The 25761-nt window shown below is 46.1% G+C and overlaps 1 protein-coding gene across 3 annotated transcripts in view; it reads right to left on the bottom strand.

Moving 5' to 3' along the window:
* The window catches only part of GRIN2C (glutamate ionotropic receptor NMDA type subunit 2C), an 89329-nt gene that overhangs the window by 25793 nt on the left and 37775 nt on the right, over positions 1 to 25761 (bottom strand). For all 3 annotated transcript variants that reach the window (XM_081184525.1, XM_081184524.1, XM_081184526.1), the window contains exons 3-7: positions 22249 to 22847; positions 20324 to 20438; positions 15598 to 15809; positions 9275 to 9443; positions 4816 to 4969 (exon numbers count right to left, since the gene is read on the bottom strand). In XM_081184525.1, coding sequence (XP_081040651.1) covers positions 4816 to 4969; positions 9275 to 9443; positions 15598 to 15809; positions 20324 to 20438; positions 22249 to 22847 — 1249 coding nt within the window. The remainder of the gene's footprint in view (positions 1 to 4815; positions 4970 to 9274; positions 9444 to 15597; positions 15810 to 20323; positions 20439 to 22248; positions 22848 to 25761) is intronic.

The raw sequence follows: 25761 nt of genomic DNA, 5'->3' as shown, positions 1-25761 counted from the left end.
TCGGGTTACAGACTCTTCAGGTTACAGACGCTTCAGGTTACAGACTCCGCTAACCCAGAAATAGTACCTCGGGTTAAGAACTTTGCTTCAGGATGAGAACAGAAATCGTATGACGGCGGTGCAGTGGCAGACCCCATTAGCTAAAGTGGTGCTTCAGTTTAAGAACAGTTTCAGGTTAAGAACAGACCTATGGAACGAATTAAGTTCTTAACCCAAGGTACCACTGTATAGGGGAGTTTTTAATATCTCTATGTTTTATTATGTTTCTGTATATGCTGGAAGTTGCCCAGAGTGGCTGGGGCAACCCAGTCAGATGGGCGGAATACAAATAGTAAAATTATCATCATCATCATTGTGTATGTGCAGCCGCTGTTTCAAATGAGCCTATAATGTGTTCAAGCGCACCTACAAAGGTACCCATCCTTTTGTGCAATCAGAACTCTATTGCTGCGGTACTGCTACCATTTTTACGCCTCTCCCCCTCTATTTGACTTTAAAATGCTTCAAAAGATTATTTGATATTACTGAAGTAATTGAGCAGGAGCATTTAAAAAAAAGTGATTAAACACACACAGACACACAAATCTGATTGGGAGGAAAAGTAAACAAATGGCCTGCTCCTTCCCTGACCACTGAACTACATTGCGGCTACTAACATGGGGGGGAACACAGTGTAATCTAGACAGACGCAGGAACATAGTCAAAAGGTAAAAGGTATAGGACCCCTGGACGGTTAAGTCCAGTCAAAGGCAACTATGGGATACAGTGCTCAACTTGCTTTCAGGCCAAGGGAGCCAGTGTTGGTCCACAGACAATTTTCTGGGTCATGTGGCCAGCATGACTAAACCGCTTCTGGCACAACAGAACACCGTGATGGAAACCAGAGCGCACGGAGACATTGTTTACCTCCCTGCTGTAGTGGTACCTGTTTATCTACTTGCACTGGCGTGCTTTCAAACTGCTAGGTTGGCAGGAGCTGGAACAGAGCAACGGGAGCTCACTCCATTGCAGGGATTCGAACTGCCGACCTTCTGATTGGCAAGCCCAAAAGGCTCAGTGGTTAGACCACTGCCTGGCATATGGAAAGACAATTGCAATTCCATGCATACTGACTCTATCTCGCTACACACATGCACCTTACACCAGCTTTGGCTGCAGGAAGGGAGATAACTTCACTTTCCAAGCCATCCTCTATTTGAAACTTTTTTGGAGAGATCTCTACATCAAGAGTCTGCCTAATGATTAGCTCCCATTAAAAGACAACTAGCAGCTATCCTAGGCTATTAACCAGCCATCTCCCTGACAAAGGAATGGCTGGCTAGCAGCCATAACAATACATCCACATCCTTGTAAACAGCGGTTGCAAGCAAATTACCCAATAAAAGAGTCGCCACCGCCAAGGGCTGCTATGTTTAATATTCAGAGACCGTATTATGCTAGACTATCTACACTGTGGGGATGATGCAAGGAATTTAGACCACAATAAACAAAAGGAAGGACACGGGAGATTCTGGGAACCACGGGTGCAGTATAAACTGAAGCTATACGGCTGGCTTCAGCACAATTCTCAAGCTAACCAGCACTAAACAGATGAAAGAGCTTGCCAGAGGGGAGTGCTAGCAAGCTAATTGGCCCATGATAAAAAAAAAATACTTTAAGTGGGAAATGAACTCTTAACGCTGCTAATCCAACACGCAAGTTTAAAACTTAAGTGCCGCCTCCCACACTGTATCTGTCCCAAACTACTCTATGGACGCCGCCAAGTAATTGGTGCATTTGGTAGCAATGCATCAACGGAGCGCCCATCAGTCAGGAGACATCATTAGAGCAATAAATTTTTATCCTACAATACATTTCATCCAAGAAGCACTGAGTACACTATAAAACCATTGATGAACTTGCTTTACTACTTTGCTCTGCAGCTGGGCAGCCCAACTTTTCATACCAAGTGAGCCGCAAGGATACTTCGACACAGAACCTGCGGGCCACACACCACAAGGCCCAAATTTGAAACACGCCCTTGCACTGCCTTTCTAAAGCTGACTAAGTGAGGCACCAGGCTTGGGGAAGGGGTCGCAAGGCTCTGACAGGATCCTAGAGCCCTTCCATCTCCTTCTCAAAGCTGGGAGATCACTAACTAGGCTTTGGGAGGTTGGTGGGAGAGATCTAGGACCATGTCAGAGCCCTCATGCCTTCTTCCCAAAGCCCAGCGCCTTGTTTGCCTGGCTTTGGGAAGGCAGTGTGGGAGCTGGGGTGTGTGTGTCAAATGTTGCTGAGGGCCTTTGAGAAGCTCACAATGAAGTTTCTACACTCTTTCTGGAAAACTTTGGTCTATCGGCAGATTTTGAAAGGTGAATGAGACTCCACTGGGAAAGGGTTAGATTTTTCCAAAAGAAATGAAAGGGACACGAGAGAATGTATTGGCGCTTTAAGTCTCTGGAAACATATCTGTCAGGGAACTGCCATCAGTGCCGGAGGGAGAGAGCAAAAGCCACAGGGATTCCAGAGAGCGTCCAGGGATCGGGAGAAGCAGCCCATCTTCTGGGGAAGAGAATCAGCGTAGCACAAGTGGAGAAGGGGAGCAGATGGGGGAAGCGGCGAGGCGGTCCCATGACTCCTTGCCTGGGACCAGCGGGGAGAGTAGGGGTCCTCCGCTGCCCACGCCCTCCTTGCGCGGAAGGCTTTCGCGCAGAGAGAGTAGGAGGAGACTAGGCGTCAAAGAGCTTCTTTGCTGGAAGAAGTTTAAGAAACGCCCACTGACGGATTCTGCCAGCGATTGAGTCAGCCACGGGTGAGTGGCTGTCCAGACAGAAAAGGTTCACTTAGGCAACCCAGCCAGGTGTTTGCAGCCAGCCGGGGAGATAAGCACCGGCTTACGCACGAGCAACCCCTAGAACCATTACAATATCAGAACAGATAATGAAGCAATACATCTCTAAGACTCCAGGACAACACAGGGTGATTACCAGAGATCAGCATGAATTTGTTAAGAACAAATCATGCCAGGCTAAGCTAGTTTCCTCCACTGATGGAATAAACTCATGTTAATAGATAAGGGGGTGTAATTAATATCATATATCTTGACAGCTCAGCCTCTTCCGAGCCCTGCTATATTTCCTTGGTGTTGGAAGGGGAATCGCTGGCAACTGTACATCTGATGGTATCTCTTTGCTGCCAACCTTCCTTGATACCCTTTAACTTTAGCATTTCCAAACATGTGACTTTTCCTGTCAGTTCCCAAAGCAACACCTTATTTCATGCTCATTGTTCTTTTACCTACTGCTCACCTTAACTTCTCAAGCTATCACTTCATGACAAGATCTTCCCAGGTCACCCACAGCCTCTGTTCTCTCAGCCAGTTCCTTCCTGTTTGTATCAGCCCAATTCATTAATCTCTTAATTGGTTACCCAATTTTCTGGTTCAAGGCAAAGCGGCACAGCATTTTATAAGAACTTTTGAAAGGATAGACACCTCCCTTTTTGAAGTTGACGCTCCATTCTTTTACAATTTACATTGTCCTCTCTTCTTCTCCACTCCCGCAACGACCTTTACGTGCCCTCAGTTGCATCATCTCATTAGCAATTTAGCATTTGATGTCACTCATTACATGTTCATTACATGCTCCCCAACTGTTGGGAATCACCCATATCACCGCTTCCACAATCAGCCAACGAAAAAACAGCTTAGACTCAACATTAACCAAGGGAAACAACACCAAACAATGTTATGAAATCGACTGGTCGTGCTAAGTGTTCCTTTTGGAAGTATTTCTATTCTCCCACAAATCGTAGTTTTCAGCTTGAAAACTGAAATCAGGGAAGCATTATGTACAGCCACAACTGAATGTTAGCACCCCAAAGATCTAGGCAGTTATAAAAGTGCTCAATTCTCTCTAGCACACATGATTTGGATCTGGCATCAGCAAACCCTCTCCTCTATTTGTGATGATCAGAGGTGAGGGCCAATCCTTATACAGTGGAACCTCTACTTACAGACGTAATCAGTTCCGGAGGTCTGTCCGTAAGTCGATCCAGGGCGCTGGTAGAAGCACCGTTGTGCACAGGCGCATTCGGCGGCAGCGTGCTCCTGTGCATGTGCAGACGACGGCAGCCGCTTCTGTGCATGTGCGAATTGGGGCAAACCCGGTACAGTCACACCTCATGTTACGTCCACTTCATGTTACGTGCTTTCAGGTTACGTCCCACAGCGGCCCAGAAGTACTGGAAAGGGTTACTTCCGGGTTTCACCGCTTGTGCATGCGCAGAAGTGCAAAATGACATCATGCGCATGCACAGAAGCAGTGAATCGCAATCTGTGTGTGTGCAGATGCGCCGCTGCGGGTTGCGCTCTTTTCATGTTGCGAATGGGCCTCTGGAACGGATCCCATTTGCAACCAGAGGTACCACTGTATTTACTTCTGGGTTTGCCGCGGTTGCAACTTGGATTGGGCTCAAGTAGAGGCAGTCGTAAGTAGAGGTTCTACTCTATAGCCAAAACAGCATCATCTGCACACAAGGAGGAGGCATCAGCAGCCTGGAGCGGGGGGCACTGAGGTTTATAGAAGTACAAGACATCTTTAAAAATAAAATTGGAGGGGATGGGGACAGGACGGGACGGGACTCCACCACCACCAGCACCTCAAAGCCAAATGAAGAACGAATATGTTCAATGGCTACAGGACACTTGTGGGGGGGGGGGAGAGAGAAAGGAACAGAATATCATGGCAAAAGGCATGGCTGGCTGAAACAGTGAACAAGGGAACCCCATTCTGCAGCAACAACTTATAGCAAGTCCCTCTTTTTCAGTGCTCATACCTAGAAAAGCAGAAGGCGAGACGGTCCCATTGCTTCTTGCTACCATGACGCTGATGCCGGTCTCCACAAAGGGCACAGAGAAATCCACAATTTGCGAGCGCTCCTCATTGATGGTGAGGGACCCAATGGCCATGTCTGCTCGCTTGTAATACACCTAGAAAAGAATGAAACGACAGGAATAAATCCCCCACCACGCACACACAAAACACCACAGCAGAGCCAGCTGCACACAAACTGAGCAGAGCATCTTGCACTCATTGATCCCTTCCCTATCTTGAGCTGCATCTCTAACAAGCGGAAGAGGCTGCAACCTTATACACACACGTCTGGCAAGGGCCATAGCTCAGTGGTATCATCAGCTTTGCATGCAAAATATCCCAGGTTAAATCTCCATTGGCTCTCCAAGTAGGGCTGGCAAAGAAGCCTGCCTGAAATCACCTTGGAGAGCCACTATCAGTCACTGAACTAGATGGACCATTGGTCTGACACAGATAAGGCAGCTTCCTATAGGAGTAAGTCTCACTGAACACAGTGGGACTTACCCTAAGGCAGTGGTTCTCAACCTGTGGGTCCCCAGATGTTGTCGGACTACAACTCCCATCATCCCTGACCACTGGTCATGCTGACTAGGAAAGATGGGAGTTGTAGTCCAACAATATCTGGGGACCCACAGGTTAGAACCACTGCCCTAAGGAAATGTATATAGAATTGCTCCCTGGACAACCTATCTGCATGAATGTACTAGTGGTAAAGGTAAAGGACCCCTGCACGGTTAAGTCCAGTCAAAGGTGACTATGGGGTTGTGGTGCTCATCTCACTTTCAGGCCAAGGGAGCCGGCGTTTGTCCACAGACAGCTTTCCGGGTCATTAGGCCCAGCATGACTAAACCGCTTTTGGCGCAACGGAACACCGTGACGGAAGCCAGAGCGCACGAAAACGTCATTTACCTTCCCACCATAGTGGTACCTATTCAACTATTTGCACTGGTGTGCTTTCGAACTTCTAGGTTGGCAGGAGCTAGGACAGGGCAATGCACAGATCACACAAACACACCATTGGCTATAGGAAACTAGATAATAAGGGAAAATAGTTCTAACATAGATGCCTCCCAAATATGGCAGATTTCCATGTGCAAAATGACTAGCATTGTCTGCGTTGGCTCCTTGTCCTCATGGCCCATGGTAAGGTGGCAGTGCGCACCCTCCCTCCCAAGACACCAATCTTCTATTTGCACAGCATTTTTATATGGATGTCAGGTGCACTGTCCTTCTCCCCTTCCTGTCAGAAATATCATCTTGTCTTTAATATTGCTCTGTCTGCCTTGGGAACATCTGATTATGCTTTGTTCCACTCTTGCGACCTAGGCAGGAGAAATGACATTGCCGTGGCTATATAAAGGTTCTTTGTACTCCCCGCCTGCACAGCCTCCGCTCTCGAGACCACTTAGTGTAGGGATCCTTTCGACCAGGCTAAGATGCTTCTCCCCAGAACCAGGGGAGCTGGTGGGGAGGCAGGTCAGAGAGGGCAGCTAACTGCGGGTGAGTCAGTAATAGCCCTGTGAATGAATGAATGACATGACCCCAAACTCTCGCAGCACAGACACTCACATTCACAGCACTATGCCTGCAACAGACGATGGTGTTGATGATGGAGAAAGACCTAAGGCAAAAAAAGTATTAGAGCCAAATAGTGGCAGTGAGGAAATGAGGCTATAAATGCAGGACTGGGGTAATTAAGGTGGGATGAAAATTCGTACGAATACAAAAGTTCAGGATCTACAACAATCGAACCTTCAACCTTCAGTTCAATCTCAGGTGTGGACCCTGCTATAATCTGCAACTTGTTTGAGCAGTAATCCTTCCCTCCCTCAGCAAAAGACAGTGGCAGCCCAAGACATTTCTCAGTCTGGAGTTCAAATGGAGACCCTCCACAACTGCAGCCAATAAGAAAGCCTCACTGTAGCGTTTGCACACCACTTCCTGCCTTCATCTATCCTCCCACGGGGGGACACCTTAAGCAGGGCCACTTCCCACTTGTGTCATGGTAGGGCCGGCTCTGCCTCAACTGGCTCCTCCCCCTTTTGCACACGGTCCATGCTGGTGATGCTGCTGCCGCCGATCCTCCTTTCTTATTGGCCCACCCCAAAAGGCAAGGATTGGGAAGAGGCTGAATAGGGCCAGCAACATTATGCCACAACTTGCTAAATTCAATACCTTGTGGAGGTTCCTCCCCACCCCACTGCATCTTTTTTTTTAAAAAAAAATTGTTAATTTAAATTACACACATATACAGAGAATTTAGAAAGAATTTACAATCTCATACTACAAAAAGAAAATTAAAGAAAAAACAATTAAGAAAAAAAGAAAAGAAACTATAGAAAGAAGAAAGAAGAAAAAGCAGATTTATGTGCATAAAAAACCTTCCTAATTAATACTTAAACACTTAAATAAAAAAGACTTCTGACAAAATGAGTCTTCCAATCATTCTCATTGTACTGTTTATACTGTCATTGTTTTTTCGCAGTTTTATATTTGTTAATATTGTTCCCATCTACTCCACAAACGGTGTTTATTGTGTTTACAAGTATCACTCAAGTTCTGCTAATATGGCGTGGTTGGTACAATATGATCTTATATAATCCTGAAATATTCTCCATTCTCCAAATATTTTCTGGTTCAATGCTCCTCTAACTCTTCCCGTCAGTTTTGCTAGTTGTAAATATTCTAACATGAGTATCTGCCAATCTGTAATTGTTTGTTTTATTTTGTTTTTCCCACTGCATCTTAAACCCCTCAAGACTAACAATATCCATAGCTAGCAATACTGAAAGTTCAGAAAGATTCGCTTGAAAAATTGTTCCTGCCATGTGTTTCTGAGGCCGCTTCAGATCACAGGCGCTTCCCGATACTTCTGAAGTCTTCTCCCATTTTCTCTAGTGGAAAATTTTAATAGCTGGAATCCTGGAGCAAGAATAGTTTCTACTTATGGAGAAACGGTGAGCGTTCAAGCTAGAATTCGGGGCTGCATGCCTAATACCCCACTCCCAATTTCATTGCTGCCAATGACCGCCTTTTCCCCCTCTCAGGGCTGCTTAGCTGTATTTGCCAGCACACACAGTGGGCACTTAGTGCTGCTCTGGTGACTCAGCCAGTTCAGATGGATTTATGGCTCCTTACCGGGCTGATCCAAAGCAGCTGGAGCACACCAAAGCTGTGCCTGGTGTAATGTGTCAATATTTTCTCATCCCTTTTCTAACAGGTCAGATAAAACCGACTGTCCCCTGGTTGCAAATTCTGACATGACAGCTCTGGCCAAGCCGTATGCTTGATTTCTGCTCTACCTGGCGATCTCCTGCCGCACACAAAGGGCATAAGGAAGAAGGGGAGGCTAGAACCTTCCTTCCTCTTTCACAGGACATTTGTGACATAAGTGTTCCTACATATAATAAAAATAAATAAATATTTTTTTATTTATACCCCGCCCTTCACGGTTCAGAAAACCGGGCTCAGGGCGGCTAACAACAAATTTAAAACACTTAATTGATGCAAGAAAAGAACAGTATGAAATACAGTATAAAACGTGAATGACAATAAATTCAGAATTCAAAAATCATTTTAGGGGGGGAAATCCATCCAATAAACATTAGATGACCACCAGGGCTAGCTGGCTAAATTAGTCCTATTTGGGCCAGCGAGGAGACCAGGGGAGAATTAGCTGTGGGATCTCAGAGCGGGTAATCTTCATAAAAAGGGGAGGGGGAGGAAAGGAAGGGGAATAAAAGATCAGGCTAAGTTCAAATTGAAAGCCAGGTGGAATAGCTCTGTCTTATAGCTCTCCCCCCCCCCCCAGTTTGTATTGTGAATAGGAATAGTCCTGGGAGGACTGTACCATGTGCTTTTTCTGAATATGGCTGTTACATCCATGCTGCAGATTACATCTAAATATGGATGGGGTTGAAAACATATGATCAACAGCTAGAGAAATGTAAACTGAACCCATGGAACAAACTTTTCTAACAAATGATGTACGGAGGCCACATTCACACCAGACATTAAAGCACTATGATACCACTTTAAACAGTCCTTCTGGGAGCCGTAATTTGTTAAGCATGCTGAGAGCTGCTAGGATACCCCTATTCCCCTCCAAGAGCTACAATTCCTAAAATTCTCTGGAAAGAAGGATTGATCCAACTCTATATCCACTCTCATTTTAACACAGTTTTTCTCAAACTTGGGTCTCCAGCTGTTTTCGGACTACAATTCCCATCTTCCCTGACTACTGGTCTTATTAGCTAGGGATGATGGGAGTTGTTGTCCAAAAATGAGTCTGAGAAACAGTGCTCTAACAGTGGCATCAGGAGAGTCCCAGATCTTGCACATCCGATGACTTCTCTGTTACTCGCTATACAGATGTTACAGAGACTTTCCTAGGAAAATGCAACCTTTGCGTATTTCCTTACCTCTCCGATCATGCCATTCCAGAAGCCATCAACTATTTTTCCATGTTTCCCATTTGTCACCAGGTAGAGGTCATAGGAGAACTTCACTGTCTTGGCCAGCTTCTTTAGGATATCAATGCAAAAGCCTTTGCAGCAGAGCTTGGTGTAGGGATCCATTGGTTCTTCTCCACTGAAAGAAGGATATATTAAAAACACACACATAGGACATGCTTAGTAGTCCTTTGCCTCCTGCATTGTGCTGGGGCTCTCCAATGATCTCTTAAGTGTGAGGGTGATCTCCGCCTAACTCCCTGGCCCCTTCCCTGTTTACTCAGAGCAACACTAGAGCAACTGGCTCCATCACTCTTTTCTCAGAGGGGCTAGAACTCAGTCATTTGGAGGTGGCAGCCAGCCACATCCCAATCATACAATTTTTGCAATATAACTTTATCAGTGGCAAGAGAGGCTGCTGCTCCCACCTTTCCTATCTCACAAACATCTCTCTCTCTTCCTCTCTCTGTGTGTGATGGCCATTACTGAAGTCAACTTTGCACGCAAATGCTCTCACGAAGTACACAGCTGTCAGCATGTTCTGTCCCATGCCATTGCCCTCTAAGCACCTGTGAGGTTCTGGCATTCTGGAGCCCCACCTAGCCTAGCTGGGCTGCACACATAGTCAAGGTGTCTAGGTAGAATGAGTGATAAGAGGCACGCAACTAGGTTTGATAGTTTTAGAAAGCAGATTCCAAAATACCCATCTCTATGAGGGCTGAGGCTCCAATACTTTGGCCACCTCATGAGGAGAAGACTCCCTGGAAAAGACCCTGATGTTGGGAAAGATGGAGGGCACAAGGAGAAGGGGACGACAGAGGACGAGATGATTGGATAGTGTTCTCGAAGCTACCAGCATGAGTTTGACCAGACTGCGGGAGGCAGTGGAAGACAGGAGTGCCTGGCGTGCTCTAGTACATGGGGTCACGAAGAGTCATACATGACTAAACAACAACAACAAATGAGGGCTACTAGCCCTGCTCATTTCCACTTACTGCCCCAAAGAAAAAACAGCAGACAGTTTTTTGCAAATTTGCTGAAGTCCCGTCTGCAGAAATGTTCCTTCACCCTTGAGTATGTGCAATCCTTTTCCTTCTTAAAGGTTGGGGGGGTCACATGCATGCAAGAGGGAGAGGTGACAGCAGGCAGGGAGGAAGGGAGGAGTAACTGATTACAAGAAGCTTCATGGAGGGGATGCCTCCTAGCTCAAGAGGAAGTGGGCAGAGGGGGAAATAGAGTGTCTGGCATTCTTTGCTCAACTCCTAAGGAAGGGGACATGCTATCCTTAGCACTAGGAAAAATGCAAATCACGTCTGGGAAACTCTGCACACCACAGTGGGATACGGGGAGATGAGCAGTCTTCTAAACAGTCTGGAAAAAACATCCAGTCAGAGACCACTCCAGGAATAGAGAGGAAAGATTAGGGGTTCTGGCTCTGACAAGAAAGCATTTGATACAGGCCTGGTAAAACAAAAAACAACAACCCTTAGGTTCCACCTTAAAACTAGACTTGCTTAAAAGATTGTACTTGTTGTTGTTGGAAATGATAGCTGAAGTCTCACTTGCTCACAGCCAGTTTGCACGTCAGAGCCAGACACATCAGAGTGTTGGCACCTCACTCGTTCCTTTTGTACTGATCTGATCTCCAAGGGAATTGTCCTCGCCTCCTCTCTGCTCAAAAGGACAGGGAAGGAAGGGGGTGTTCCACTGCTGTGGATGCTGCCACCACAAGCAACATCACTTGATCTCAGGCCATGGATGCAGGTGAGCATTCCCCACATGGCAACTTGGCGCACAGGCCATCTGCTTAATTCCAACTGGTGACAGGGAAATAGAATCTTGCCACATTTCTGCACCTGGTTACAAGCCCCAGAAAAGCAAGCATGGGGACAACACTTTTCTGCCTGGTAGGACAATTCAGCCAACAAGAGATAGTGGGCAATGCTCACTGGGAGAGAATGGGGTTTCCCTGAAGGTTTCAGGTCCAAATCCTAACCGTCTCCAGCTAAAAGTTAACAAGCAATGAGGCTAGGAGAGGCCTTGGCCTTCCCCAACTCTGGGGCCTTCCAGATGTTGTGGCACTCTAGCTCCCACCATCCCCGACCACTGCCCACACTCTCTGGGGCTGATGGGAGGTGGAGTCCAGCACCAGCTGGAGGGCACCAGGCTGAAGAAGACAGCCTTAGTTATTGCCGGTCAGAGTAGAAAAAAACTAGGTTACTCTTTATTGAGATTTGAAATATTTGAATGCTGTCATTTTCCTTAATTACATTTTTTTTGTTTCATTTCACAGAGAAGGTCTTTACCTTTAAATATTGCATATAAATGTTTCCCATAAATAAACAGATGACAATATGGATGGACACACTACAAGGCAGATTCATAGGTTCAAAACTGGCTTGCCAAACCATGTTTCCCCCCAGGGTGCTTGTGAATATACTGCCCACTGGAAGTTAGTTTCAGAATCTGTGTTTCTGCAAAAGCTTTCCGATAGTTTTTAACCTACGTTTACTGAGCTGGGGAAAGTAGCTTGCTTCTTCACCCAGCAGGTTGGCTGACACAACTTTGATCAGAGGACTGCAGAGGTCAGCAACAGGCAGGTGATTAATAACTATGGGCAGACTTTTCAGGTTAGGTCTCGGTGGGGGCGTGCGGCAGAGCGACTGCCATGACCACCTTTCCAGCTAGTTGCCTCCAAGGAGCAGCCACAGCCTTGAGAGTCTGCTTGCAGGGTCACTACATGTATGCAGTCCTGGAAGTGTAATTGATGGGCCAGCTCACCAGGTAGCCTGCTGGGAAAATGCTACCTTTATAGACATAGAAGTGGAGGGGAGGATGCTGCTGCTGGGGCTTCAAATCTACCTGCAAGCCAGAGACACCTCATCCAGAGCCTCCATCCCAAAGCCTCACCTTGCCTAGAGAAACCAAGCTGTCGGTGTTGGGACAGGAATCCTTCCTGCATTAAGAAAACACTACTTCAAATTCCTTCAATGTTCTGCAGCGAGGGTGGGAAGCCTAAAGCCCTCCAGGTGTAGTTGAGCTCCAACACCCATCAGCTGCAGGAGTCATGTCCAATGGTCAGGGATCATGGGAACTGGAGTCTAGCAACTGCTGGGAGGAGGACACAAGTTCCCCTCCTCTGTTTGGAGCAGTGTTTCCCTAACCTGGGTCTCCCGCTGTTTTTGGACTACAATTTAAAATACCACCTAGTACAGGCATAGGCAAACTCGGCCCTCCAGATGTTTTGGGACTACAACTCCCATCATCCCTGACCACTGGTCTGGCTAGCTAGGGATGATGGGAGCTGTAGTCCAAAAACAGCGGGAGACCCAAGTTTGGGAAACACTGGTTTAGAGGAAGCAGCATTTCTCACTGGGATCCACTACAGTTGCCAGCATTTTTAGTTTCTCTGTCTTCGAAAGCTGCAAGTCCAGGAGAAAGTCAGCAAGTGAAGATTTTCCAATGCAGTGATAGGAAAAGCTGTGCTGAACTGAATTTGCCTTTGTTATGCAACTATTAAAAACATGGTGACCCTTATTATGGAAGGAGAAGATAATTAAAAGTAAGCACAAAAATAATCTCATTTGATAACCTTGCTATCATTTAGTGAAATGGAGGTTTATCTTAATTTTCGACTACCTGGTTCTTAAAATTGTCTTACTCATTGTAAGGATATGATACATAGCAGATGTAACTATGATGCATTGAGATTTGCATACAAGTTGTTTTCTCTTTTTTGTTATTTCTATATTTTAAAATATAACAGTAAATTAAAAAAAACTGGAGAAAGAAAAGAAACGGTTAAGAATGCTCTGATTCCTAAGACTCAGCCAGCCAGGAACACTCAAGGTAACTTCTCTGTTTTCCCTGCTAAATTTTTCAGAAGTAAAAAAACCTCTGAGATCTCCATTGACTGATAATCATTTTCATCCATCAAGATGACTCCCACTTCTAGTGCCACCCTGGGAAGCAAACAAATGGCATTTCAAACTAACGGCAACGATTCCTCCAGCCAGTGGCCCAGCATCCATCATGTTTGTGTAATTTTTATGCAAATTCAATTAATTGTGTGATGTAAATTAAAATATGTCAAGTCCTGATGTGCTTCTTTTGTGGTTCTGGATATTGAGCACACTTCTCTGGGGCCCTGCCAGGGGCAAATTCTCATATTTGAGGCAGCAGGAAGGATAACTTTATCACTCACACACTCGGAGTCAAGAAGGATGAAGGAAGCCATCATATAAAAAGAAGACTCCCAGCAGCTTCCTCTCAGCTTTGCAACTGAATCGAAAGACAGTCAGCACACCAGTAAATTTGTCCATCGTCTTGCCCCTCCATGCTTCAGGTGGCTTGCCTCTCTCGGACTCACACAGCCACCTTTTGTCTTGGAAAGTTAATTACGTTTCCCACAGATACAGAAAAGAGTCACAGGCTCTGATCTGCTCTGCAGACTGCAGAGGGTGTGACAAGTTTGATCTTCTCGCTTCACACAGAGCCAGCAAAGGGCACAGCCCTTCCCCATTTCAGACGTCCATACGAAGTCAGAGAGTTGTTTCTGTGGTTTTGGGGCAGCAGGAGTGGTGGTTGGGCAAGCAAGTCAGTGCCAGGCAGACTGCTTCAAACATGATATGCTTGTCCAGTTTATACTGAGGAGCCAAGAAACTTCGAATAGGCTTAAGCCGAACTTCCAGCATCTACGGCTGCGATGCTGGCATTATTTGAGTTGGTAGACTCGTGTTTGCCTCTACATAGCTCCCATCCTTATTTTAGACATTGTGATATATTGCCATAGTGCAATGTTTAGCTGGTGATATATCTCAATGTTGAAATCCAGATATCGTCCAGTCCTACTCGCAACTAAGCTATTTGAAGTCCAAGCACCTTGTCCCAAGACTACTGTGCCCTTTTAAAATGGGGTGTGTGTGTGATTATTGGGTTGTTGTTTTTATTTTGGTTGTGTATTTTGTGGTTTTATATTCTGATTTTATCCTGTGAAGCGCCCTGAGCATAGCTGTCAACGTTCCCCTTTTTTAAAGGGAAATTCCCTTTTTCTGAATAGGATTCCTCGCAAGAAAAGGGAAAAGTTGGCAGCTATGGCCGTGAGACCAGAGGGTGGAGGGAGGTAAATAAATAAATAAATAAATAAATAAATAAATATGAACATAGCGGCTGAAGGACTCGTCAGCACACGGCAGAAGATTGGTACAGAGAACACCAGGGCAACAAGAATTGAGTCTGTTGCATAAGGTGCCACCAGCTCAACCACGGACCCTGCTGGAATGTTCATGCCATTGAAGAAGCAACCCCAAAGGTTATTATGCAAAGGGTTATCAACCCCTTCATGAATTCTCCAAAGATGTGGACATCTGAGTTCCACATCTGGCCCTCTGATCAAGCCACTGAATTCAAACATGATCACGGCTGCCTTGCTGAATATTCTTTATGATGAGAAAGAAGGCATCAATGTGAATGATAGCGGCCCACAACATGAACCCTTTGTTAAGAAAGAAAGAACCCTGCGGGCTGCTCTCAAAGCAGCAATAAGCCATAGTCCTGTCAGTACAAAAATTCCCACTCCAAACCACCTCCCCTCTCCCATGTGCCCCTTAAATCTGTTCCAGGGGTTCCCCCAACCCTCCAAAGCAATTTTAGGGAGGGCATGGGATGTCCCACTGCACAAGTGGAAATATCTGAGCCTTAGAGATGCAGGAGTTGGGATACTGCCCTATTTCAGCTACAATGGGAAGGCCTATGGGGCAGGGGGGGCACATGGCTTCCTCTAGAGGCTGGTGGGCATTCACTCCCATCAGTCCTAGACATTGTGGCCGATGGTCAGGAGCTTGTAGACTAGTAGCAATGGAAAGGCGCCATGTTGGTTAACCCCACTGCAGGCTTATGCTGGGGAGATGGCCAGCAGGGGGAGGCAGCAGGAAGCTCAATGCTCAAAAGGCACCCCATACCCGCAAACCAACCCTAAATATAGACTTAGAATCATAGAATCATAGAATCATAGAGTTGGAAGAGACCACAAGGGCCATCGAGTCCAACCCCCTGCCAAGCAGGAAACACCATCAGAGCACTCCTGACATATGGTTGTCAAGCCTCTGCTTAAAGACCTCCAAAGAAGGAGACTCCACCACACTCCTTGGCAGCAAATTCCACTGTCGAACAGCTCTTACTGTCAGGAAGTTCTTCCTAATGTTTAGGTGGAATCTTCTTTCTTGTACTTGTGCTAAGTGTGTCCCAGAAATCCTTGCTGCAGTCCCCCCCCCCTTAACTGCCTTCCTATTTACCTCTTTGTGTGGTTGGCCTGTTCCCGGCAGGGGACGGTATTGCGGACGCACACTCCGGTGGTTGGGTCTGTCTTCTCCACAATGACAAAGGGCCGCTCCTCCAGGGTGGCTACTGTGAGGTGGTGGCTGTCGGCCATGGGCTGCAGGAAGGATCCGTAACGTGGCCACACCGGGTATTTCATGTGGATGATGCCCTTCTCCCATTTCCCCACCTGTGCAATGGGCAGAAAGCAAGGGACACGGTTTGTACCAAGCAAAAGGAGGCCCTCAGCCATGTACACACCTTTGACACCCCGGCTGTGCCGTCCTAAATAGCCTGTTGTCAGCAGGAAATTTCTGCTGCAAATGACTATAAGACCGACAGGGGAGGAGAACATAGGACAGAGCCAGGTCTCTGTGCAGCTCATAGGAAACCAAACAGCGTGAAACGGACCCAGAAGTCAACACAGGCCCCCGGGGCACAGGAAATGCATGCTGCTGGCAGCCTCTGCACTGACCGGGGAGGCGGCAGAGATTGGCAGCTTCCAGGCAGTCCCAACCTAGAACAATTTGCCAAGCAACTTGATGACAAGCCAACAGAGCAATTGGAAGGGCAGTTAGCATTCAGTATGTTTTGTATGGATACAGAAGACAGATGTTTTATTTCTGTTTCCCTGATTGAATGGAGATGATTTTTTGTGGGGGGGGGACCACACTCCAGCTGCAACTGACTTCAGGAGATAACAGTCATTTTGGAAATAGAATTTGTGATATTAGTTTCAAATGAGCCAGATTTTGAAATGGCCCGGCAGCAATTGGCTATAGAGGCTCTTATTTATTTACAGAGATTGAACACAAACTAGCTATAACCCCAGGCAGGAGGAACTTAGGTTTTAAACAGAGCATTGTGTGGAGAGATTTTCTTTTGCTCTGGGTCAGCTGTCTGGCTCCAGTAACCAGACAGAGCACACTCTATGGCCCCACTGTTAACTCTAGGTCTGCTGCTCCTCATCTGAGCTCTCCGTGGTCAACCTGTTACTTAGCTGGATATCACACTCCCCAGGAAGCTTGGAGGCTAGAATGTGAACTACAGTCGTACATCGAAAGTCGAACAGAATCTGTTCCAAAAGTCCATTCGACTTCCAAAATGTTTGAAAACCAAAGCACGGCTCTGATTGGCTGCAGTAAGCTCCTGCAGCCAACTGGAAGCCCTGGAAGCCCCGTCGGACATTCAGCTTTATCCATCCCTCCCCAAACAATGAATTTTCAGAGTCAAATTCTGGAGTGTAGTTATCTAAATTCTCAAGTTGCCATGTTTAATCTGAGGCATGCAGGTTTAAGGCTGTGTAGACACCATACATTTAAAGCACATTTAGCACATTCTCCCACCCCCAGCTCAAAAGAATTCTAGAAACAGTAGTTTGTTACGAACTGTGACTCCGCAAGGGGTAAATTGCAGTTCCCAATATTCCTTTCGGTGGGTGGGGAACAGACTTTAAATGTATGGTATGTGTGCAACTTGGTGAATTCAAACTATACCTTTCAAACTTGATTTTGCTCTTAGAAACACAAAAGGAATGCAGCAAACTAGGATGGATGGGATAAAGGCTTATTGTTGTTCGAAAAGATAGATGTGTTCTCTTTTTATGCTATTTGGCAGTTCCCTCAATACCTTCAATGAGAGAATATTAGGACAAGTCCATTCTAACACTGCAAATGCAGTTGTATCGACTGTGTATATAGCATTGTACTCTTGGTTTCTTAAGAGAAGTATTGACAAAGCAATAGTAATAATTGCTATGATACACGAGAGAGCATTTTAACAGCCCAAACCAGTCATATCATAAAAGGAAAGTGTCAATGGAAAACATTTACTCAAACAGCAGGGTTGACTTAATTAACACTAATATTATTCCACTGGTAGCTTTCATCTCGGCCAAAGTACTTATGGCACTCTTCCAAAAAGAATAGAAAACCCAACCAGAAATATTTAGTAACACATGTTTATCGGATAGAATAATCACACACACACACACACACTTGGCCATCACAAGCAACTGGCTCTATTTTCCTCCCCTAGGTTTTGCCACTTCTGAAGAGAGAAAATAATGGCCCAGTCTCAAATGCTTAAAACGTCCAACCATGGAGCAGGGAGACAATGCCAATCTCCAATCAGCAGTAGGATTTGGTCGCATGTATGGACCCCCAGCACAGTCTAACTGCCAGAACATGCTAATAAGGCCAGGGGAATGGCAGGTCACCACCCTCCGGAAAATTCTGACACAAAACTGGGCCTGTGGCACTGTTCAAGAGCCTATACTTACTGGAGCATTCCTATCCGGTAAAACCATGCAAGGATAAATGAAGCCAATAACCGTGGACGACCCAAAATTAATCCTGACTATACAGGGCCAATCTAAGACCCTGGAATCTTCAGGTTCCCATCTGGAAATCTGGAAAGCCACAGCCAGTCAGTTTTGACAGTACTGAACTAGATGGACCAATGATCTGACTCCGTATAAGGTAGCTTTGCATGTCCCTGTGACATTTTGCAGGAAATGGTGCCCTTTCTACCCCAAGCAGCACAGTATCCGAGGCCAATTAAGTTATTTTACACCCCTATTCCAAACCGTAAAAATGCCCCAATAATAAATGGAACAACTAACAATTTCCTGCCCTTTCCTGACACGCAAAATCATCTTCCTGAGGTGACCACCTCACTCTAGCTAATGGTAGGACTTGACCTGTGGACTAGACAAAAGAATAAAGAGTCTCACACAAAATGTAAATACTGTTCAGTGCCTATAGCAGGATATAAAACCATCTAAAAACAGAGCTTTGTTCTATCCTTTGCCCTTTCTCCCTCTGAGGTGGAGATGGATAAGTCTATTTCTGCTCCATGTCAATTTTGCATGTGTTCGGTCACAACTCTGCTCTATATTCTGTTTCCACATTAATCTGTGGCTTAAAAAAGAATATTCAATTTAAAATACCTATTCTCAAAAAAAACAAAAAAACCACCCCACCCTATTTAAATTCTGTTTTATCTCAATACACACATTTCTAAATGCACTTTATCTTAAAATATTCCCTTTTAATGCATTTTGATACTTTTCTCCGAGTCAAGAACTGTATCAAAAAGTTCAGAGAAGTGCAAAATATGAAGGTAATTATGTTCCAGTCCAGGAGGTGTGGATCAAGTCACTCTGTATTGGAATTCACGGGAATCAAGTTACTTAAATTTCCCTTCACTATGGTGCAGCATTTTGGAGAGCCCCTATTGTATACCTGAGGGAGGACCCTGGATATCAGTGGTTTCATCCCATAAGCCAGCTAACCCGCGGGCCTCTATTAGATGCTGTTGGACTGTAACCCCCATCACCCCAACCCCATGTCATGCTAGCTGGGGCTGACTGATGTTGGAGTCTAACATCTGGAGGGCCGTGGGTTAGCCACACCTGCCACAAGGGTTCCAATTTGTTTTCAACTTCTGATGAACGCAATTGATTGACAAGCTTCCAAGTTGCCCTCATCTCTGATCTGTAACTCACTTAAGCCAATTTGCCTTCACATAATTTGTCCAGTTCTGTTTTTTAATTCAATTCCACATGAACGAAACTACAAAGTAATCTTGCGCAAACAAGGGCATTGCTGCCCTCTTTCTCCAACTGAGCTATGCGCCCCGTAGCATGTGATACATTACCAAGGCGCCGCAAATTAAATAAATTAGTTGTGTAACACTGAATAAATGAATCCCAAATTTCATTTCATTTCATGGTACTTCCATTTGTTTATGAAATGAAATTGGATTGCCATGCAGATCCCGAAGAAAGCGTCGTTTCCAGCTTTTAATCATTCAGTTAAGTCATCACCTCAATGGCAGGAGCACAAAGCACAACTGGGAAAGGCAACAGGAAGCAGAACTTGGGGGCTCCCAAGTCGTTCTTTGGTTTAAAGCAGGGGCAGGGAACTCTTTTTGCAGCCCAAGGGTAACATTCCCTTCTGGGCAAGATTCTGAGGGTCATATACCAGCGGGGATCGGGGCCAGAGACAAAAGTGGGTGGAGCAATGGATGCAAATTTTGCAGTTTAATGCACACTCTCTCTCTCTCTCTCTCTCTCACACACACACACACATACACACACACACCTGATCCTCTAGACAAGCAAGAAGCAATATCAGAGTTCAAGGGAACATTCCAGCCAAGTAAAAACACTTGGGTACAGTAAGGATTGTGGCTTAGGGAGAGTTCTGAGGTCCAGATATAGAGAGACTTGGAGGCCTGCCTTTGGCCCCTGGTTTAAAGCCAAGACCCCTCTTTCATTGATTTTCTCCTTCCCTTCCTCCCCTCCACAAGCACTGGTATGTGTCACCCTGAAACTCTTAAAGCAGGAAAGCCTGGAGCTTGAATGGTAGGTAAACCCTCCTGCAGAAGAAGATGAAGAAGAGTTTGGATTTGATATCCCGCTTTATCAGTACCCGAAGGAGTCTCAAAGCAGCTAACGTTCTCCTTTCCCTTCCTCCCCCACAACAAACACTCTGTGAGGTGAGTGGGGCTGAGAGACTTCAGAGAAGTGTGACTGGCCCAAGGTCACCCAGCAGCTGCATGTGGAGGAGCGGAGACGCGAATCCGGTTCACCAGATTACGAGTCTACTGCTCTTAACCACTACACTACACTGGCAGGAAGGGAGACTGTGCCTCCACTCACAGAGAAGGCTGCCCAGAAAAATAAAAAGGAGCCCTCACCATCTCCCAGAGCCGATGCCGGTTCAATGAGATCACCACCAAGGTGGGCCTCACCAGGAAGCCATCGTCATTGAAGGAGAAGTCCCTGTTTTCCCACGTCACGTTGAGCAAATGCCTGTCGGGAGGAAACAAAAAGCACTTTGAGGTTGCCGGGAGGGAAAGGACAAGCGAGAAGTCCCCCCATTTCATCAGTGCAATGTGCTCCATTTGTCTTCCTTTGAGAGAAAACATTTCCCCTTCTGTCTCTCTCGCATGCTGACCTTTCAACAACCACCCAGGCCTCATCAGTTCAGAGCAAGATGGTTAAAGTGCATTTTACCGAAAATGCCTACACCTCCCTATGAGCTCAGACGTTGCTTTCCCCAAGAGATGCAAGAGTGAATGAGAAAGGATTTAGTAGAAAAGCCTTCTCGCAAGTGGTCTTATGGGGAGAGCACCCGGCAGCAATAAAAATGCGAGCACATTTGCAAAGCTGACCAGGGTCTGGTATGGTTTCATGTTGTGTGTTCAGATTCCTACACTGCAGGGGGCACTCACCACGGTGCCTGCAGCACACCTGAGCCATGCGTCTCTCCTGGCTCCGCGCTGCCCCAAATGGTCTGCCCGCCACCTCCCCCTCAGCTGTATGGTGGCTAAGTGGGAGGAGGCAGGCAGACTGCTCGGAGGCCCCGCAGAGTGTCCTACCCCGGCTCACCACACCCCTGTGGATGGCTGGCCCTGGGCGCAGGGCTCGTGCACCGCCCCAGGCACCCAATCGGCTTTCTCCAACGCTGCATCACTGCCTCCAACAGTGGAAGCAGAACATGCAATGTCTAGTGGTTTGACAGACTAAACCTCCATGATTTTATCCAATCCTCTTAGCCATCCAAGTTGGTGGCTGTCACTTGGTGGGAGCAAATTCCACAGCGATCTGCTTTGTGAAGCTCTTTTGTCTGCCCTGAATCTTCCAAGATTCAGCTTCATTGGATGAATCCAGGTTCATCATCCTTCCCTCCTTAAAGGCTCCTGCGCTTGCCCTGCTGCCTTCCAGCCGACTCCCTCATCCACATCTAATACTTGCAAGGTTATGATCTTCAGGCTGCTCCACCAGCACCAGTCCCATTTATTTGTCTATTATTTATACCCACAGAATGACTTGAAGGTTGTGCAAGTACCCATTAGTAGCAAAGCCCAAGATTTACATAACTCCCAAGTTAAAGCCGTTGCTCAATTATTGAGTGTCACACTCCAGAACTGTTCATTAAAACCGGGAAATTAAAAAATGTTTCGCTCAGTTAGCTTTCTTCATACTTTAGATTTTTGCCATCCCTTGACTCACAACAGTTGAGCCTTCCTCGGCTCTCTTTCTTTCTTTCTCCCTCCTACCCTCTATCATTCTTCACTGCTGTACCAGTGACCACACAACCCACTTGAAACTATGGTGATCGGCTCAAACGACAGAAAGAAGAATAGCAAAGAGCTTCAAAATATCAAAGGGGGTGGTATCTAACATCCTTTGTTTGCTAGCGCAATGACTCTTGGGGGAGCCTTACTGTTGTGCTACAACTCCCAGAGAGATTGTTAGTTATATCACTCTGAGAATTGTAGTTCTGTGGCGGGGATAGGACTCTGCTAACAACTCTCGGCACACTTAACTACAGCTCCCAGAATTACCTGGGGGGAGCCGTGCCCGTTTAAAATGGAATGGAATGTGCAATAAGCTGGAGAATTGCATTTGTAGAAAATGGGCCATTTCGAAATGCAGAATTATGACTGCAGAAAATGGCAGAATTCTCAAGTGTATGAAAACTAAAGTCTCTCTAACTACCAAGACACAAAATCTTCCTTACAAATGGTTGCTGCAAATCAAATTCTAATTTCTGATGCACACCAGTAGCCAACAGGGTTTAAATCGTGTTAATTAATAGGCTGTTGCCCGGGCTGACCTGTAGAAGGTGTTGTTTGTGGGTATACTTGAAGGTGTCTTGTTGTTGCAGTCTCTACCCACTATGGGAAGGTAGCCATGGGTCCTAAAATAGCTCTCTGCTCCGAGGGCGATGATAGCCACACCATCCCGGACCTTTTGCCTCAGGCTCATTTTCCAGCTCTCCGTGACCACACTGATGAGGCCAATTGGGAAAGAGGCAGGTGGGACATCCATGTTCCCCACGGTCAGGCTAGGCACAATCCAGATATAGCCAGGTCCAATCAAACCAGCCTGTTCTGCCACTTGGAAGAGGTATTCCGCCTCCTCTCGCGAACAGTACACAATCATCACCTGAGCATCTAGCTGACGCAGCAACCTTTGGATCTTGGAGTTGCTCCCGTCCTGGGACATCTCAAAGGTGAGGACATCTTGGATTTCCCAGCCAAAGTAGCTGGCATCTGTGAAGGACCGTATCACATCCAAGAAGACACTGTATCCAGGATATAGGCTGGTGATAATGGCAAAGGAGCTCCAGTCATATTCCTCCAGGACTTTGAATATCACCTGTATTTGCTGTTCAATTGAGACACCCAGCTGTAGAAAGGCAGAGCCAGCCTCCTAGGAAAGGCGAAGAGAGATGGATTAGTAAAAGGGGGTACATGAATAGTTTTAAAAATTTATTTACTTTAGTCCGTCATTACTGACTTCTTAGCTATTTTCACAGACCTTGAATAGCAGGCTTGATGGCCACTCTTGTTCTCAACACTCACACTTTCCCAATTTAATATGAGCTGTGAGGTGCAAAACCTTCCTTTTGCTTCCAGATTTGCCACCTGCTTGCTGCATAAGCCCGGGTGCATCAGCAGAACTCTCTCTGTAGCTCAGAGCTCTCCGATTTTAAAACAGGAAGCACACACCCCACCATTAAAATCTGCAAGTCTATTGTGGAACTCAATTAGTCAATCTTTATATGATGATATATAGAGGCAGAAGATGTGTCATCACTTCTGGCACTTATTTCCTGCTCTGGCTCAGCTGCTCTTTGCCTGGGCCAGCTGTTACAAGTGGTCTCTTTCATCCCCAGTTCCTAATGGCTATTCCTGGTCTGTTCTTGTTTCCTACACTAACATTTGATTCTCTTGCTATATGGGCAAATGCACATACCCATACATACTCACAGAGCAATAACTTTCAAAAGACTCAGTTGCTCCGCCACCCACAACACAATTTCCAGAACATCCCGTTTTACATAGCAATGGCGAATGTTGCAATCCACAAACGAAACATGGTCCAGAGCAGGCATAGGCAAACTTGGCCCTCCAGATGTTTTGAGACTACAATTCCCATCATCCCTGACCACTGGTCCTGTTAGCTAGAGATGATGGGAGTTGTAGTCCCAAAACATCTGGAGGGCTGAGTTTGCCTATGCCTGATCCAGAGTATCTTCATTTGGGAACGTAAGCTCATTTGAGTCAACATTTGGCAAGGTCAAAATTTTCCTAGCCAAGTCAATCAGCCTAAACAGTCAGTGAGTTCATTCTTGCCCTCTGTGTATGTTTCTATTTTAAAAGCCAAACCAAACCTTCAGTATTAAAACACAAAGGGGGAGGGGGGAATCACATGGAGAACTGACTTTGTTGAATACTCTGTTTTTCAGTCAGTACTTGCCTGATATCCATCTGAATTTTTCATTTGTCTAATCTCCCTCTTTGGCCCAGCCTGGCCCTCTTAAGGACAAGATTAACTGATTGATATTTATCTTTAAATACCAATTTAGTTTGGAGTTGGAGAGGTGTTCTGTTATTTTTTTTGGAAGAAACTCACTTGGAAACTCAGCAAGATTTTTTTTGCTGCAGTTTCCAAATAATTGTTTTCTAAAGGGATGCAAAGCAGTTCCAGACAAAACCAAGTAGGAAAGATTTAGTAGGCAAATTGAGATAGTCAACGTAGGTTGAAGAGGACCTGGCCTGCCTTGGAATCTGAGGTTGCAGCAGAGGTACAGGGGTTGTCAAGTGAAAGAGCAAGGAGAAAACAAATGGGTTTCAGAGAGGTATATAATCCCAGGATAGCAGCAGCAGCGAAGATTGGATGAAAATGAGGAAAACATATTGCCAAGATCAAACCTAAATCAGTTAGGACCTTGAAGAAAGATCTCCCCTGAAAAATGAGCACTCTAAAGAACATTAAAACCACTAGTTTGGCAGTAGGTGACATTCTGCTCCTTGCCTTTCCCTCCTCCAACTTCCACTACCTAAGGCCCATCTTGCCCTGAGGGGAGGGGAGAGAGAGAAGACCAAACAACCCGGATAGCTGCTCACCATTTAGCTCCTGGAGTTCCAGTGAATGTGGTCTTTCCATCTCTCAGATACCACCACAGGGGCTATTTTGAAGACTATCTTGCCATGGGGGGAGGGGAGATCTAGCTTTCAACAAAGGTTTCTTCTTTGAAGCTTTCCTGGCTTGTTATAAAGGGCCATGCCCCCTCTACTGACAGAAGGCTCTTTGATACATTAGCAGAATGGTGGGGTAGGGACATTGAATTATGGCTGCAATTGAAGCTAGTGACTTGATAATATCTGGAGTTATAGCTGGGCTAGGATGGGGCTCTTTCCATTCAGCTGCATGGGCTTGGAGGAGGGCTCATAGAGAGCATTTAAAGCAGGCTTTCTCAACCTGTGCGTCCCCAGATGTTGTTGAACTACAACTCCCATCACCCCTAGCTAGCAAGGCCAGAGCTCAGGGGTGATGGGAGTTGCAGTCCAACAACATCTGGGGACCCACAGGTTGAGAACCGCTGACTTAAAGGGAGCCTGCCCAAGATTCAACTCTGACAACTCAGAGAGCATTCCCAAGCTTAATCAGAGAAGTTCAAACATTGTACAGTTCCCTTGCTCCTTGCTTGGGAGGTTTCCTGAGTTTTCCCCTACGCCAGCGATGTCCAACCGGTCGACTGCGATTGACAGGTAGATCCCTGGGATCCTTATTGATTGCGGGAATATAAGCAAAGTATTTTGAATGATTCTGCCCCTGCCCCCTTGCTCTGTCCATATGCACCCCCCTTAAAAAGCTCAACAACTTTGGCCTCCCCCCCCAAAAAAAAGCTCAGGAACTCTGGGCAATCTTCCCCTTTGACACGCCCACCCCACGCACGCTCCTCCTCCCTCCAATGACAATGGGAGTAGATTGCAGTCTTTTGGGAGTTGGGCGTGCCTGCCCTATGCCAATGGTTCAGGAACCATAGATTTCCCTGCAGTCGCCCCCCCCCCATCAGCATTTGGAAGCTTTTGTATAGCTCAGTCTCAGCTGTGTCCAGAATTTAGAAGGATAGGGAGTGATTTATTTTTTTTAGCAGATGAAATTCACTGGCTATGTTCAGACATGATGCTAAACTATGGTTTAGCACAGGGTTTCCCAAACTTAGGTCTCAGCTGTTTTTGGACTACAACTCCCATCACCCGTAGCTGGCAGGACCAGTAGTCAAGGATGATGGGAATTGTAGTCCCCAAAACAGCTGGAGACCCAAGTTTGGGAA

The sequence above is a fragment of the Podarcis bocagei genome (assembly GCF_964188305.1).
Source record: "Podarcis bocagei genome assembly, chromosome: 2".
NCBI classification, from domain to species: Eukaryota; Metazoa; Chordata; class Lepidosauria; order Squamata; family Lacertidae; genus Podarcis; species Podarcis bocagei.
Note: the sequence above shows the minus strand (reverse complement) of the source record. Positions and strands in the feature narration are given on the sequence as shown.